Source organism: Trichogramma pretiosum, unplaced genomic scaffold (assembly GCF_000599845.2).
Source record: "Trichogramma pretiosum strain Unisexual culture from Peru unplaced genomic scaffold, Tpre_2.0 scaffold45, whole genome shotgun sequence".
In the NCBI taxonomy this organism is placed as follows: domain Eukaryota; kingdom Metazoa; phylum Arthropoda; class Insecta; order Hymenoptera; family Trichogrammatidae; genus Trichogramma; species Trichogramma pretiosum.
In genome coordinates, this window is record NW_019641665.1 from 1,213,238 (window position 1) to 1,228,322 (window position 15,085).

The 15,085-nt window shown below is 36.0% G+C and overlaps 2 protein-coding genes across 8 annotated transcripts; both read right to left on the reverse strand.

Annotated features, from left to right (window-relative positions):
* Positions 1-2,581: 2,581 nt before the first annotated feature.
* On the reverse strand, positions 2,582-7,526 carry LOC106658969 (Golgi apparatus protein 1). The gene is made up of 12 exons (XM_014381242.2): positions 6,522-7,526; positions 5,375-6,349; positions 5,215-5,316; positions 4,860-5,144; positions 4,615-4,784; positions 4,418-4,535; positions 4,149-4,345; positions 3,536-4,082; positions 3,281-3,460; positions 2,988-3,219; positions 2,809-2,915; positions 2,582-2,746 (listed from the first exon to the last, which is right to left on the reverse strand). Exons 1-12 carry the CDS (start codon positions 6,870-6,872, stop codon positions 2,582-2,584), a joined length of 3,429 nt encoding a protein of 1,142 aa, XP_014236728.1. The 5' UTR covers positions 6,873-7,526.
* A 1,935-nt stretch (positions 7,527-9,461) lies between these two features.
* On the reverse strand, positions 9,462-13,948 carry LOC106659537 (ankyrin-1-like). 7 transcript variants are annotated; one of them, XM_023460281.1, is made up of 4 exons: positions 12,917-13,948; positions 11,476-12,767; positions 11,356-11,385; positions 9,462-11,243 (listed from the first exon to the last, which is right to left on the reverse strand). In XM_023460281.1, the coding sequence occupies exon 4, from the start codon at positions 11,197-11,199 to the stop codon at positions 9,772-9,774; it is 1,428 nt and encodes a 475-aa protein (XP_023316049.1). In that variant the 5' UTR covers positions 11,200-11,243; positions 11,356-11,385; positions 11,476-12,767; positions 12,917-13,948; the 3' UTR covers positions 9,462-9,771. The 7 variants fall into 7 exon arrangements, with proteins under 7 accessions (XP_023316049.1, XP_023316046.1, XP_023316048.1 ...); XM_023460278.1 differs by having other exon boundaries at positions 9,462-11,260; XM_023460280.1 differs by lacking the exon at positions 11,356-11,385 and having other exon boundaries at positions 11,523-12,767.
* Between the last annotated feature and the right edge of the window lie 1,137 nt (positions 13,949-15,085).

Below are 15,085 nucleotides of genomic sequence, written 5' to 3' on the forward strand. Positions count from 1 at the left end.
TATTATAGACGCAGGCAGGCACGCACACACACTGACGTAAAGCCGACGCTGCTCTAGCAGATCGCTGAGAAAATCAGCCGCGCAGAGCTCCACGCGCGCAATAAACTTTTTACCGATAACGGCTTACATCTATAGTTATTAAATCTCCATCCGTACGATATTAGAAAGGAATTTTTTCCCCGATCGGGCCTATTAATTGCCTCGAAAATAAAAGTATAGAGAGTTAAAGCTCTGCGTGACCTGCGTCTCTGTAGCGCTGATCACGATCGGATCAGTTTATAATTGAATTTACGCATGAACTTGCCACCCTGCGCCTATGGTGCATGCGAAGGCTCCAAAGCGAGATTGCGTCATCGTAATAATTAATTGCACAATGAATGAACGTCACTCCTTTTCTACTATATGTAGCCATGCGCCACGCATGCATTGTGCTTCGGTTGCACGAGCTCGACTATATATTATACCTGTACTGTACGTGGCAAAAAAAGCATCCGAAGAAGAAAAGGTCCCAAGCGACGTAATAATAGAGCATTATTACATTATTGGAGGGGCCAAGTCGAGAAAAGTGCGTGTGTGTGTGTGAGAGGAGATTATGGGCCACGAGAACTTACAAGTACGCAACTCGCGCCTCGACAATAAAACGCGTATAAAGTTTCGGCTCGTACAATCGACGCGTAACACCTTTATACACGGACGCGTATCCAAAGCGCACAAGATATTCCCCGAGAAATATCGCGTATGCACGTGCTCTCGAGTAAGTGTCGCGCGGCGGCTCTCGGTAATTTACCTTCCATAGGCGGCCAAAAATAGCTGCACCTGCCGCTGCAGCTCATCTTTCTGAGCCGATGCGCGAATTAGCATTTTCTCGTTGCGCCTAGTCGCTCGTGCTTAATTTTATTGGCTCGCTACCCACTGCGATATAAAAACGAATTTCCTCGATCGAGAGATTCCCACCTCTCGTCGAGGCGATATAGCTACTGCACCTACGTGCGTAATTCAAGGCGCTCTCGCTCGATTGACGATGAAAATACGCAAGGCCGGAAAAACTCGCAACCTTTTCCATCTATCGGACAAATCCGCGCGTATCCCCGATAATTATTTTTATAATCTTCCACAATTAAAACACTCGCCGCGTTGCTATAGCCGCTCACCTTGTCAATGAAACTGACGCGATATACTGCGTGGCAGTCACACGAGGCTCGGGCGGCCCAACAACACATAACGCACAACGCAAAGAGCCTCACACGACTCAAGAGTCAATGGACCTTTGCATGTTTTTATGAGTGATATAATCGAATGAGACAAACTTCGCGCACCACTTGGAACGAGAGATTTTTCTCCCGCTTGACCTACTTGCGCTTGATAAAATAATCTATGCAAAAATCTTCGTCAATGAGATTACGAGGCTGCAATGCTCCTTCATCTCTTTATAGTTTACTTTATTATAAGCGATAATATGCGGGCTCGATTGCGGCTTGACTAATGCACCTATTCAACGGCGAGCTATCGAAAACAATTCGCCAATAAGTGAATCCACTTTACCGAATAAATTAATTACAACTACCTATAACTACCAAATCTATATTCATCGATCCGAATTTTTTTGCTCGAATAAAATACAAAAGCATGAAATTTTATTTGAAAATTTTAAAGAGTACATTTTAACAAAGAGAAAACTTCTATAATGGAGAATACTCGAAAGAATATCATTTTTATGTCGTAGAAAAGTAGAAATCAAGTTAAAAAGTACTTGTATTATTGTAAAAGAATTTATTTTTATTTTATACACAAATTGATGTATCACAAGTTTCAGCATTTTATAACCATTGGTTCAATAAATTTATTTAAGTATAAAAAAATCGTTTTTATCAACGATTATTTATTTTAGGTATCTAATTGTAAATGTCACCGTAAACATCGAGCTTATCGTATATGGCTATCTTATTCTACATTAACCATAAAAATTTACATCAAAATTTTCTTATATTACAAACGTTTGCACTATTCCTTTAATAATAATTTACCATTGCATTAAATAGAATTTCAAATCAATTGTTTTAAATATATACCTCTCAAAGTTTTGATACAACAAAAAAATTGAATATATAATTCATAGATATATAATAATTTTTATATAAATACGTGTAAATCGAGCAGAAACGTGGACTTGTCATTTTTTTGGCAGTATGAATACTCTTTGAGCAATAAGCTTAAATCATTTGACATAAAACACTGCACATATAAATTTATCTGAGCACTATTTATACATAATTTGACAAAATTTAAATTTTTCATCATCTCTGCTTAATGATAAAAAATTCAATAACATTCAACTCATATCACTCGGTCGAGCGTAAAAAAACTACAAGATGTTTTTTGCATTTACAACTAAAATGACTCAGTACTGATACTAAAAAAAGGATTACATCTATCTTAAAGCCTGCTTACTGAGTAATTTAAACGATACAAACAAATAGATGAACTAAAAGTAAAATTGCCATATTTTTCAGCCGATCACAGATTAAAGGCTTTATCAAAATATGCACATAGTCTTTTTTGATAACATTATTTAAATGACCTATCACTTATTCTTCATAAGCATAGTGCGTCGAGATACTCGACCGCAAGACAATCCCGCGATAAATATGAACCCAATCACAGTGAAGGCTAGTACGAGGAAATAGCGCCTGGCTGGTGAACGGTTGACAGAATCGTAGAGTTCCTCAAAAGTTTCTGGGGCTGCAAGCTAAAAACAAAAAAGGAAACATTAGAACTGTGATAACTAGTACTCAAGTCGAAAAATTATACCTTATCAGCATTTTTAAACATCTCAATTCTTGTAGTTAACATTTTATAACAATCTGGTTGCAACGTTTTCTCATTGTCTTTTAATACATTCTGCAGACATTTAATATCTAAAGAAAAAAAAATTCAATTCAAAAAAAGTAAATAAATGTTTTATATTTTTGATTTATAAAAATACTCACGTCTTCCAGCACCTTGTATTACAAAACCGCAATACTTGCTAACATCAACGGCGCATGCTTTTTGCAACAGTGGATCCACATTTATGTCGGCTTTGGCTTCTTCAATCATTTCAGCTACTTGAATACGACATGCTTCTTTCATATCTTTATCATCAGCAGTGAACTTGTTTTTCAAACATTCTTCGACTTTGCCTGGGGAATTATTTTCGTCGGCTTTACATAGTTTGTCGATCTGAAAAAATGCAATTTAATGTAGAGCATTCAATTTTAAAGAAAATATTGAACTTTATTACCTCCTCAGCACAAAGGGCAGCTATCAAAGGGTTTAAATGATAATTCAAAGCAGCTTCTCTTAAAATAGTTTCCATTTGTCTTTCACATTTTGTGGTAAGTTTTGATTCTTTAAATTTACTTTTTAAACATCCTATCACTATGCCTTCCAATTCTTTATTTTGAGGTTGATGTTTTATATACTAAAAAAATCAATATTATTTCAATGCAGATATCAAATATTTATGTAAAACAATTTTTTCAGTTTTGATACTTACATACATACAATGTTTGTTTATATCATTTGAGCATGCTGACTGTAAGGCTGTATTAAATCGATAATCAGTGTTCTGTTCAGCCATTCTGTTCATAACAAATGATCGACATTTATCATCAAACATTGAATCGTCTTTAAAACGTTTCAAGCAATCCAAAGTTTGTGATCGATCTGTGCCACGACAAAATTGTCTCACCATTGGGTGGCAAGCATGCATGAGAGCGAAATCGACAGAACTATCTTGGAACTCTTGTTTCCTCACTTTGAATAACTGAGCATGACACTCTACGCCTAATTTGGCTTTATGAGATGCTAAACATTCGAGTACTTGAGAATTGCCAGGTTCAACATTGGAACATAATAAACCTATTTCTTTTTCACATGTTTTATGCAATTTTGGATCAAACTTTATGTTTTCTCTCTGTTGATAAAGCTGTGCTTTTAGTTGTTGTCGACATTCTCTAGTTATTTTATGCTGAGAGTCATAAATTATATCTTTTTGTACAATATCACTTAGACAAGCAATAACTTCAGACTTTGTTTTTGCTCTAAAAAATAGTAATTAAATTAAGATATGTACATTAATAAAAATTTTCTTAAATATGCATACTTACTGTTTGCACCATCTGGTAACCATGGGTCGACAAGCTTCTTTAAATTTATAAGTAAAGTGATAATTTTTAAGAGATATCAATTGAAAATGTTCAACAGCAGCTTTACATTTGCTATCAGTACGAGAATCTAAATCATTTTTATGTTCAATTAAACATTCCATCATATCTCCATCATCTTTACCAAACTGTTGAATTTCCTGAAATCCAACAATTATTTTAGACTCTTTGATAAACGTTATAAAACAATACATTTATAAAATAATATATACATCACAATGTTTTTCCATAATATGCCTGCAAGCATTCATTATAATAGGATTTAATTCAACTCTTTGAGCTTGCTCTTCAGTAAAATTTCCTACTGCTAATTTGCATTGTTGATTCAAGCTTAAACATAAATACATTAAAGTAAGTATTTGTTTGTCAATTTATTATATTAATTTTTAAGAATATATTTGATATTTACCTATCAATATTATCTTGTAGACACAAGATCTCTTCACCTTTTGCAGTTTTATCGAAACAAAATGATGCTAAATCATCCAAGCATACTTCTTCAATTTCTGGTTGAAGATCAACATTAATGGCTCTTTGTCTCATGACTCGTTTAATTTCATCCAAACAAGATTTCTTAAGCTAAAACCATCATTGATTTTATAATTTTATTAAATACTCTGTTATTGTTTAAACAACTATTTAAAAAAACTGTACCGTCATATTTTTTTGTGGATGATAGGCATATCTGTACAAACAAGGTAACACAAGAGGACCTCTTTCTGCGTCAATTTGTGTACCATCATTTGCCCAAGTATTACTAGCATGGCAGAAGTGCACTGCATCTGCTCTACAAGTTCTGTACAGTTGTGGGTCAAGCTTGAAATCTCTTGCAATGAAATATTGAATTTGAACAAGAGCTGTTGCACATGATTCAGTCATTCTATCAGTTCCTAGTTTATCCATGAGACAAGATATGATTCTGGCATTTCCTCCTTGAACCTTAAAAGAATTAGAGATGGATAACATTTTTTTTTTCAAACACTACAAGAAAACCCAAACTAAAACCTACATCTTTACAAGCTACATCCACTACTGATTGGCAAGCTTCTCTTAAAACAGGATCTACTCGCCAATCTTCTCCAGCGTCTGTTTCTCTGATCAAATCTTCCAGCTGCAAACAACATTTTTTAAATACATATGAAAAATAATAATCATGTTAATAAACTTACAGCTCTTTGGCACATAGTGGAGACCCTGGCTTTTCTTTTTCTTCCTACTCTTGTATACTCCATCAAACAATGAATTGTAGAACCTCCAACACCATTATTACAAAAGTTTTTAATATCCTTAGCACAATTGTTTACTATTTCTGGGGATAATCTATAATCTTCCATGAGTATTTTTCTATGATCAAACATCTCTACTTGACATTCTGGAGCTACTTTGCTGCCATTTTTAACAGCTGATTCTAAACATAATAAAATTTGAGCCAGTTTTATATCTCTATCATCTTGCACATTTCTGCGACAATGATGCATTTTAATATCTTCTTTGCAGGCTCTTGCAAGACCTTTACTAACTCTATAATCTGAAGCAATAAGTTTTTCTCTCCTAGCTAACTGATCTTGGCATGCTTTAGTCATTGTTCGATCAGTCTTGTGCTGCATCAAGCATTTGTAAACAAAACCACTTCCTGGCCTAATGCTAGGACAAAATTTAATATGATCTTGCAAGCACGCTAAGTATAATTGACGGTCTAGTCTGATATTGTCAGATTGAATTTCAGTAACTTTAAGGATCTGTTTCTTACATGGTACTTCGAGTTTATTAACATATTGTTGTAAGCAAGCCAATGTTTGTCCTTGCAAAATGTCTTTATATGGTTGTATTCTTCCACATTTGAAACGATTTACATCATTTTGACATTCCGGAACAAATGATGCTACTATTATTTTAAAGTCATTAACAACCCAATCTAGTCTTTGAATATAATCTGAACATTGAAGATCATTAACTTTATCTCTTTTTTCTACTAAACAAAACAAGTAAGAACCAGGTGTAGACATTGGACAATTTAAATCTTCTAATGCATTTCCACATTCACTTTTAGTCATTTTATAAATGTTTTCATTCTTGGTAATATCACGAATATAATTATAAACTGAATGTTGACAGTCATCATCTATATCAGCTACTTCACTTGGCTGTAATATGAAAAATTCAATGAAATATATTGTAATGCAATTGCTTCTGATCTTATTAAGTATATTTTACAATAATACCAACAACACTTGTTAGATTATTATGATGTAAACAAAAAATATCATTGACAGCTAAAAATAATACGAAAAGATTAAAAAGCGAGCAAAAAATTACCTTAAAAGTTTGAATACATTCTAAATAAAACAAATCATCCATATTTTTATTAGCGACACCGCACAATTTTTTAAGTTTATCCTGGCACGAAATGGGTTGAATTTTAGAAAATGAATCTGTTATTGACACTACAGCCTTCACTATGGATCTTTTTCTTCTTAAATGGTTTCCTATAAGTTCGTCTAGCTGCTGATGCGAGCTGTCAACATTATCATTGTACTTGTCGACAATCCATCTAACCTCCGGTTGCTCGTCGAGTTCAACGTACATGACATCGTCGTTTGCATAGGAGGCCAGGGTATGGCCAATGAACGATACAATCAACAACACAAGGATGTCCTGGCGCACCATGTTGAAGCCTCTCTCGGTCGGTCCCCTCAGTCGTAAGAAAAACCACTCCGAAAAGATCACTCAGTCTTCTGTACCGGATGAAGTCCTATATACCTCTTATATCTATAGTGTATTATTTAGCAGCGGCGAAAGATCACATCAGTCCATGATGATAAAACTGTAGAGATTTTTCACTACTCGCCTGTGGCTTGCAACAACTCCAGTACAGCAGGCAACAGTGGCAGCAGCACTCAGCAAAAATATGCGCCGCAAGTTTAATGCAGCGCCAGCGAGTGGGCACCGGTAGTCCGACACTTTAGCGCAGTTTAGCAGCAGTTAAGCTTGTTCAAAATGATCAATTCCACGACTGGTGAATATAGCAAAGTCGGTGCAAGTCGAGATCTAGTCGCGCAGTCAATGACTTTCTCTGCTCGTCCGGGGGGATGATTGATGAAGCCAAGCTTTAGCTCTGCGTGTTGTACAATGACGTTTTGATGATGAATAGTAAATCGTTCGAAATCAAGATGAGACTACCATTGTAACTTTAATCCATCTAATCCCAAGAGGACGTTTTTTCGCTACTTTTTTCGGACACTGTATTTTTGGTGAAAATGGGATAAAAAAATATTCGAGTATACCAATTTCAATGTTATGTATAATGCCCTTTTAAAATTTAACTTCAGAGTTTCGAAATAATGATTAAGTCAAAAGATATACTAGATTTTATATAAAAAAAGGGGGTTTTAAGAAAAGAATTTCAATTTTTCAATTTTCCAAATGGAAACCATATGAAATCTAATGGCTTTTATGCATATATCGGTTCCTCAATGCCTAAACTAAAAGTTATCGTGGTTTAGATTGGAAAAAATAAAGTTTAAACATAAAAAATGTCGATCAAAACACGGAAAGATGAAAAAAAAATTCTAGAACTTTTAACTAAAAACCAGATCATATCTAAAAATCGATTCAAAAATTCTGAAAAATTCATACATGTTTGAAGCATGTTTTTTTCAATAAAATTTGATGATTAAACTTTATTTTCTCTAATCTAAACAACTATAACTTTTAGTTTAGGCATTGAAAAACCGATATTTGCTCGAAAACCATGAGATTTCACATGTTTTCCATTTGGAAAATTGAAAAATTGAAATTCTTTTTTTAAAACCCCCTTTTTTTTAAATAAAATTAAGGATTATAACTTTTGACTTTATCATTATTTCGAATATCTGAGGTTAACTTCTGAAAAGGCATTAAATTCTACGTTAGAATTTGTTACTCACATATTTTTTGGCCTCATTTTTACCGAAAATATAGTAGCCGAAAAAAATGGCGAAGGAACGTCCTCTTGGGATTTAATGGGTTAACTCAAAATGTGGCCGACTCTCTGTCAAGTCAACGATCAAATTTTTTTGGCAAGTTGAAAATGTCCTGGAATTTCGATAAAATTTTTTCCTAAGTTGATATTTTTTCGATTAGCTTAGTACATGTATAAAATGACTTGATTGAAAAAGTACATGAGAGCTCTTTTGCTCTCCAAAAAGTAGAAACTAGCCCATTTTCGAGGTTTTTTGCACATTATCTGAACGTTATTGATATCTCTAAAAAAATAATACAATTACAATAATTTATGAGGCGATATTAGATATCTTGAGAAAGCTTTGCGAATGTCTTTGGAGATGAAAGTCTAGATCACATTTGATTAAGCTTTGAGTTTTGTATTTCTTACTATTATACAAGCCTCTAGAGTGATCTGATGACTTTGGAATAGTTGTTTTTAGAAAATTTGGACAATTAACACAAAAAAAATTCCTTCATACTAATTGTACTACATTTTGGGCCTTTTTTCGATGTTTTTTGCCCGTTTTTCGATACTAATTGTTGTCTACAGTGCATTACTTTGAAGCCCATTACAAAACTTTATCAGGCAGTAATTAACATCTTCAGCATCTTTTTAAATGATTTTGGAAACGAAAGTCCGAATCAAACTCGATTAAATTTCGTGTCATTTGTTTTTGTCAAGTTATTACGACTCCACAAGCTCCCAGATTGCTCCAATAACTTAGGAATGCATTTTTTCTGAAATTTGGACAATTTTCAACATAAAAGCTCATTGGAACTTTTACATTTGAGTCATTCTACACTGATCTAGAAACTATTTAAATATTTGTGATTTTTAATGAATTTCGGAAAAAATGCTAAAATGACCTTTGAAAAAGTGTCATAAAAGATCTCAATTTTTCCAAAAATTTTTTTGAGACATTTCTGACATCGGAAACAACAAATTTTTCATATTTGCAGAAAAAATTTTTTTTGCACCGTTTGACTTCACGGAGAATTGGCCATTTGTAAGAGTTTTTATGAAAAAATGTTTGTAATATAAATAATTAACTTGTAATTATAAGCTCTTGTAAAATTATGTGAATTGGAAATTCGAATAATTATTAGAAATATAAACAAAGAACATAAATGAATGAATAATGTTGAAAAATCAATTCTGAACAATTGAATTTTCTATTAAATTGTAGTTTTCAACTAGTTTTTAATAATTCAAGTTGAATTTTTATATAAAGTTGTGAATTGATATTAATATAGGTGTGTGACTGTGAAATATGCTTCGTCCACTTGTGTATGCATTTCCAATCATGTTTTTTTTAACCAATGTATGAATAAATACGTTTGACTTATTAAAATTTATTTATTTAAATAATATGTAAAATTATGTAACATTAAAATAATTGCACTTTGGAAGCATTTCCCAAGTTATTTCTTATGAGGAGAAATTTAGTTCGGTGAGCGCCGCTGGCATACATGGAAGTCATTTTCATAAGAGCACACGTTAAAATCGATGCTAGCACTGGTATCCCCGTCATCCACGTGCACACCGCGAATAGGCATTAAAAATAACTTGCGCTGATCGCTATCACAAACTTTGTCCTGTTGCTGCCAAGCAAATATCGTATGAGTCTTTGTTCGGGAATGATTCATCGATGATCATTTCACAGCACTCAATTGGCATTCGACATTGCGTCAGCTCCATAAAACATTCCAGTGCCCAGACTCGGAAAAATCCTCTCGACAGTTTCTCACACAAATGTAGTTGAAAATCCTCATGATACCTACAGAATTTCTGTAAGTATCTTGTACGTGACAAATCCAAGTAGTCCTGATATGTGAGTAATTTTGACGCATCTTTGGGACGTAACCGAGTCAGGTCGTAGAGTGACAGACTCGGAATTACCATCGTTCTTTTTGCCATACTTAAGTAGTCTTCGTCGTTAGGCGAATCTTGAAAAACATACGACAACTCATTGAACAATCCATACTTGGCGAATAATTTCATAATGGTCAAGGCGTCGCTTCGGGTCAGCTCATATCCTCCATTCTCCAGACATTCGACAACGGCCAAAGAACCCGAAGCTACTGTCAGTTTCAAACTGTACCACCCTTCAGTCTCCTCCTTTGTTAATCCCTCATCGAAGTGACTCTCAGTTGGAAAAACGAAGCAAGATATATCAGCACCATTATTCATCAAACTCTCGACCGCACCCGGCAAGAATCTTGTCACGGCCCATTGAAGAGGTGTCCGGCCCAACTTGTCTAAAGCGTCGACCTGCAACATTTTATGTTTTTCGTTGTTTGTCTTAAAGAATTTCTCCAGCAAGCCGTCATCCTTGTTTCTCTTACAAATCACATGAAGAGGAGTCAATCCTTGAACGTTGGCCACATTCGGATCTGCACCTTTTCTCAGCAACCACTCGGCAACCTTGTCGCGTCCTCTCCTCAGAGCCAAGTGCAATGGTGTGTCCCCAAACTTGTCCTGAGCATTGATATTTATCGGCTGATGTTTGTCGTTGGCGAACTTGAATAACATCTCCGCCAAATCGACGTCATCGATTCTCCCACAAATCACGTGCAGGGGAGTCAACCCCTTTGAATTCACTAAAGTAGGACTGGCGCCTTTTCTCAGCAGCCATTCGGCCACCTTCTTCTGGTAGTAGCGCAGGGCCAAATGCAGCGGGGAATCGCCTGTTTCTTGCACGGGGAAATTGGGATCCCGCACTAACTTGAATAATTGTTTGACGACGTAGAGACAGCCAGCCATGCAGGCCACGTGAAAGTGTGATACTCCAGATTCGTCGGTGTAATTCACATCAAATCTGTTGTATATTCTAAAAAGATCACGGATCAGGATATCCCGATTATGAGTCTTGAATCTTAAACTAACATTTACTGGTGTGGTGCGAGATGCCAATGGCTTGCCGTCTTCATCGAGCTCAGGCTCGTCTTTGTATCCTGTCCTAATAACAAACCTGACCAAGGTGGTGTAGTTGTATTCCGTGGCCTTCATGAGTAAACAATCAATTTCTTCTCGATGAAAAATCTCTTGGAGGTCTGGAAGTCCAACATTCCTATTTATGGTATAATATATAAAATATTTACAAAATGTTTCGTAAATTGAGTCATGCATTTCTTTATTCTCCCAATTGTGATTTTCTCGATAGACCTTCAATTGTTTTAGTATTTTTTGATTCATCTGTGAATCGATATTTTCATGAAAGCAATCGAAATGAGAAAAAGCAATTAAAAATTGATTGAAATCGTCGCTGGCCATATTTTTACACACTTGCACGGAAATACAGTTTAGCTTGTAATTATTCAAAGTTTATTCACTTTTCGAGAGTCACTTGCGGTAGTTGATGTAATCTCTCTTCGTTGCTCACGCTGCGGCGTCGTAAGGTGCACTGACTATTCTCTACGATCTATATCGAGAGAGTGCGAGCACGTGGTTGTATCATTAACTAGTGAAGATCTTAAATCCAGCGTAGTGGGAGACCCTCGTGGGTGTATAACGTATGCTAGCAGTAATAACAGTAGCACATGGCTTGGCATAAGCCCGGCCTACTTCACTGGATTTACACTTTCTAATTGTTACTGAAGCGACGCTGACTGCATTCATGTCGTTTGACCGATCTACCCAAAAAAACACAAACAGCGGCAAGGAAAAAATACACCAAAGATATGTTCGCACTCACTCTCTCGGAGGGCGAAGCCGTCCTCGTAAAAGTTGTACACATTGTCGCGGATCTTCTTTTTCACGTTAACTATGGTGTTGTCCGAGGGAACATGCTGAGCTGCTGACACGACGAGCTGCGCGGGAAAATCCCGAAGCGCGTTTTCTAGCCTCGATAATGCAGTGGAGCAAAAAAAAAAAAAGAGAAAAAATCGATCTCTGCAGAGTATTCGTTTTCCGAATAATATGCACATCTCGTGTTTGTTTAAGCTTTTCGTTATAGCGCGCATGAATTATATGCATATGCGGCAGAAACTTGAGTCATACTTGTGCGTGGAATAATCTGTCGAATGTATAATGAATTCCGAGCGTCGGACATTACTGCGTACCTACCCGAGCTGTTTCGCATTATTATATGATACGAAGCGAGATCGGTCGTGTGCGTCTGCACGCGCACAATTGATTGAATTACAAAATTCGCTACATCCATGTATACGATCGCGCTCACGTATTACGAGAATTATCTCGTTTCGTGCGCGCATAAATCAACAGGCGTGACGCCGCGCCACAACCACTTGCTTTTCCTCCTTCGAAATTTTCACCCAATAAAATGTCTTTATTGTTCTCGTGATATTCTCATATGTTCGCTATATCGAACGTGTCACGAGTGCAAAGCGCCGAGTATACTTGGGGAAAAGTCTGCATCTCCAGCGGCAAAGCTCAACTATGAAAGGCTCTCGGCACGTCCGGCCGTTGACAATTCGGTTTTCAACATATTTTGCCATTTCTTTCGAGTCCGTTGACTTTGGACTCTCTTTCGAGCTGTTTATCGAAGCAGTGACGGTACACGCGAAACTCGAAGAAAGAACGAGAATACTGCCAATACTGCAAAGTTTGAGGTGCACCTATTAAATCAAAGCGAAAGACCGTATGATTAAATTTCAATGGCATCGAGAATTCGCAGCTCAAATACTCGAGCCTGCAGCTCTGGATAGTTCGTTCATTGAGTATATACAGAAGATTCGAATTAAGTGCTCGAAAAGCTATTACTTACATTCCGCTATTTACACTGAATTGAAGAAATTCCGTTGTAAATTGGGCGACAGAAAAAATTCAGTCAAAAGCTGCAGTCTCGGGCTGAATCCGTCATCCTTGGAGGAGAGTCGTCGATTAAGTTGCTCGCGCAACTTTTCATCTTTTCCTTCAAAGTTTCACGGGCCAATTCCTCGGCGCAGCGAGAGACGCTCTTTATACCCCTCGAAAACTTGATAATTCAGATACTAAACACGAGGAGTTTGCGTCAGCTATAGGCGCATTCACGAATTTCAATTATTCATCTGAAACAATTCCAACTTGGTTATCTTTATTCTGCAGGATAGTCTGCGACAAAGCCATGCGAAATGGAAACGACGACGAAAACTTGACATTTTTTAAGTGCTGCAAAATTGCGTAAATATACACGCCCGAGATTCAATTTTAAGTATTAAGGTACGTATATGTATCGTCGTTGAAAGCTCGCTGCTCGTCCTGAATTTACAGGTAGTAAACCGCTCGTCCCGCTCGCTGACAATTAATCAGTCGAGAGAGAGAGAGAAAAAAAACGACTATTAACTCGAGCTGCTCCGCTCGCGAACGTTGAATGCAAAAATACACATAGCCAAAGTACCCGAGACTTGCCCTGGACTTTCAAATAGTCGTGCAAAATACATCGAACGCAGATAAGACACGCGCGGGAAATATCGAAGATGGAAAAAGTCAGCGCTTTCTTTCCTCTATCCTCGCGGCAGAAAATAATAAATACTTAAATTTGAAATGAGTACGCAAATAATAAATTAATAATACAACAATGAGTATATGAATATCTGAGTTTCGATATTCATAAATGAGTCTTGTATTCGTTCAAAATAATGTTAAAAATATAAACATAATATCAACACTTCTTGAATTTACCAACTCAAAGTACGTTATTTTGATTTTCGCTTTTCAGTCTACACTCACTGCTCGAGATTGAAACAGTTGAACAAATTATAGTAAACGTTAGCTATCATGTCAATCCAAAGTCTTTGCAAACACATTAAAAAAAACACCAACAACGGCTGGATAAAGGGCTTGACCCATTTATTTACTGAAAAAGAAACATTCAAGTTCGCAGTCATCTTAAAGAACAAAATTGGTCAACAGAACCCAGCATTTTTACTATTAATAAATAACAAAGCTGAGCGAGAACCAAGAGAGTTAGCAAGCATCAAGCTGGTACAAATTATGAACACCTCTCAAGATGAACTTTACCACATATCCACTATTAAGTTGGAAGAATCCTTTAAACAAAAAGAAAAAAAATTATGGACATCGGATACCAGCAGTTCCGAAGGACACTTTTTGAACGGAACCGGTATTGTGGATATAACTGTCTACGAAAGAGAGGCAGGATTAATACTTATAATTTTATCGGATGAAGAAGAAAATGGTCTCGAAGACGGAACATACAATATCTATTACAATGACACGAGCAACAAGTTTGACATAAAAGCCAAAGAAATTTGCTTCGAACCATTAGACAAAATAACATATTGCATTCTGAGGAATCAAGTCATGGCCTCTAACAATAAAAAAAGACATCGTGCTCGAGGTTACGAATGCTCCACATGTAGTCATTCATTCATAAATGAAGTACTTTTAGAATTGCACCAGGCAGTCAATTTGGAAGATCATCTACATCGGAAGAGGGACAGATCGATCGATTCTGCAGATCCATAGAAAAATTGTAATTAATTGAAAAATTGTTCTCGTATTGACTTGAAATGCTTAATTTACTTTTTCAAATTAAAATAAAATAAAAAATATCCCTCAAAAAATGTAGCATGTTTCAATTTATAAAAAATATATAATCACAACACATTGTATAAAAATTCGTAACGACTGGCAATTTGATGCAGAAACCAAAATATCGGTCACAAGCGAAAGCAAAAGGTAAGGCGGCACATCCTTCGCGTCGATACATCATATTTACACCGAGGGTAATCTGCAGGGAAATCAGAACTCATCCTCGTGTACCTATAGGTAACATATGTACTCGAGTGTGTGAATTTGTTGGTGTATAATAAATATCAGACTAAACAACGAGCTAATGCCGTTGGGATACATATTCTCCATGTTCCATTGTAAAATATGGTCGAACAAATCGTCTTCACTGAAAAATCGCAAATCAACTTTATTTATTCTG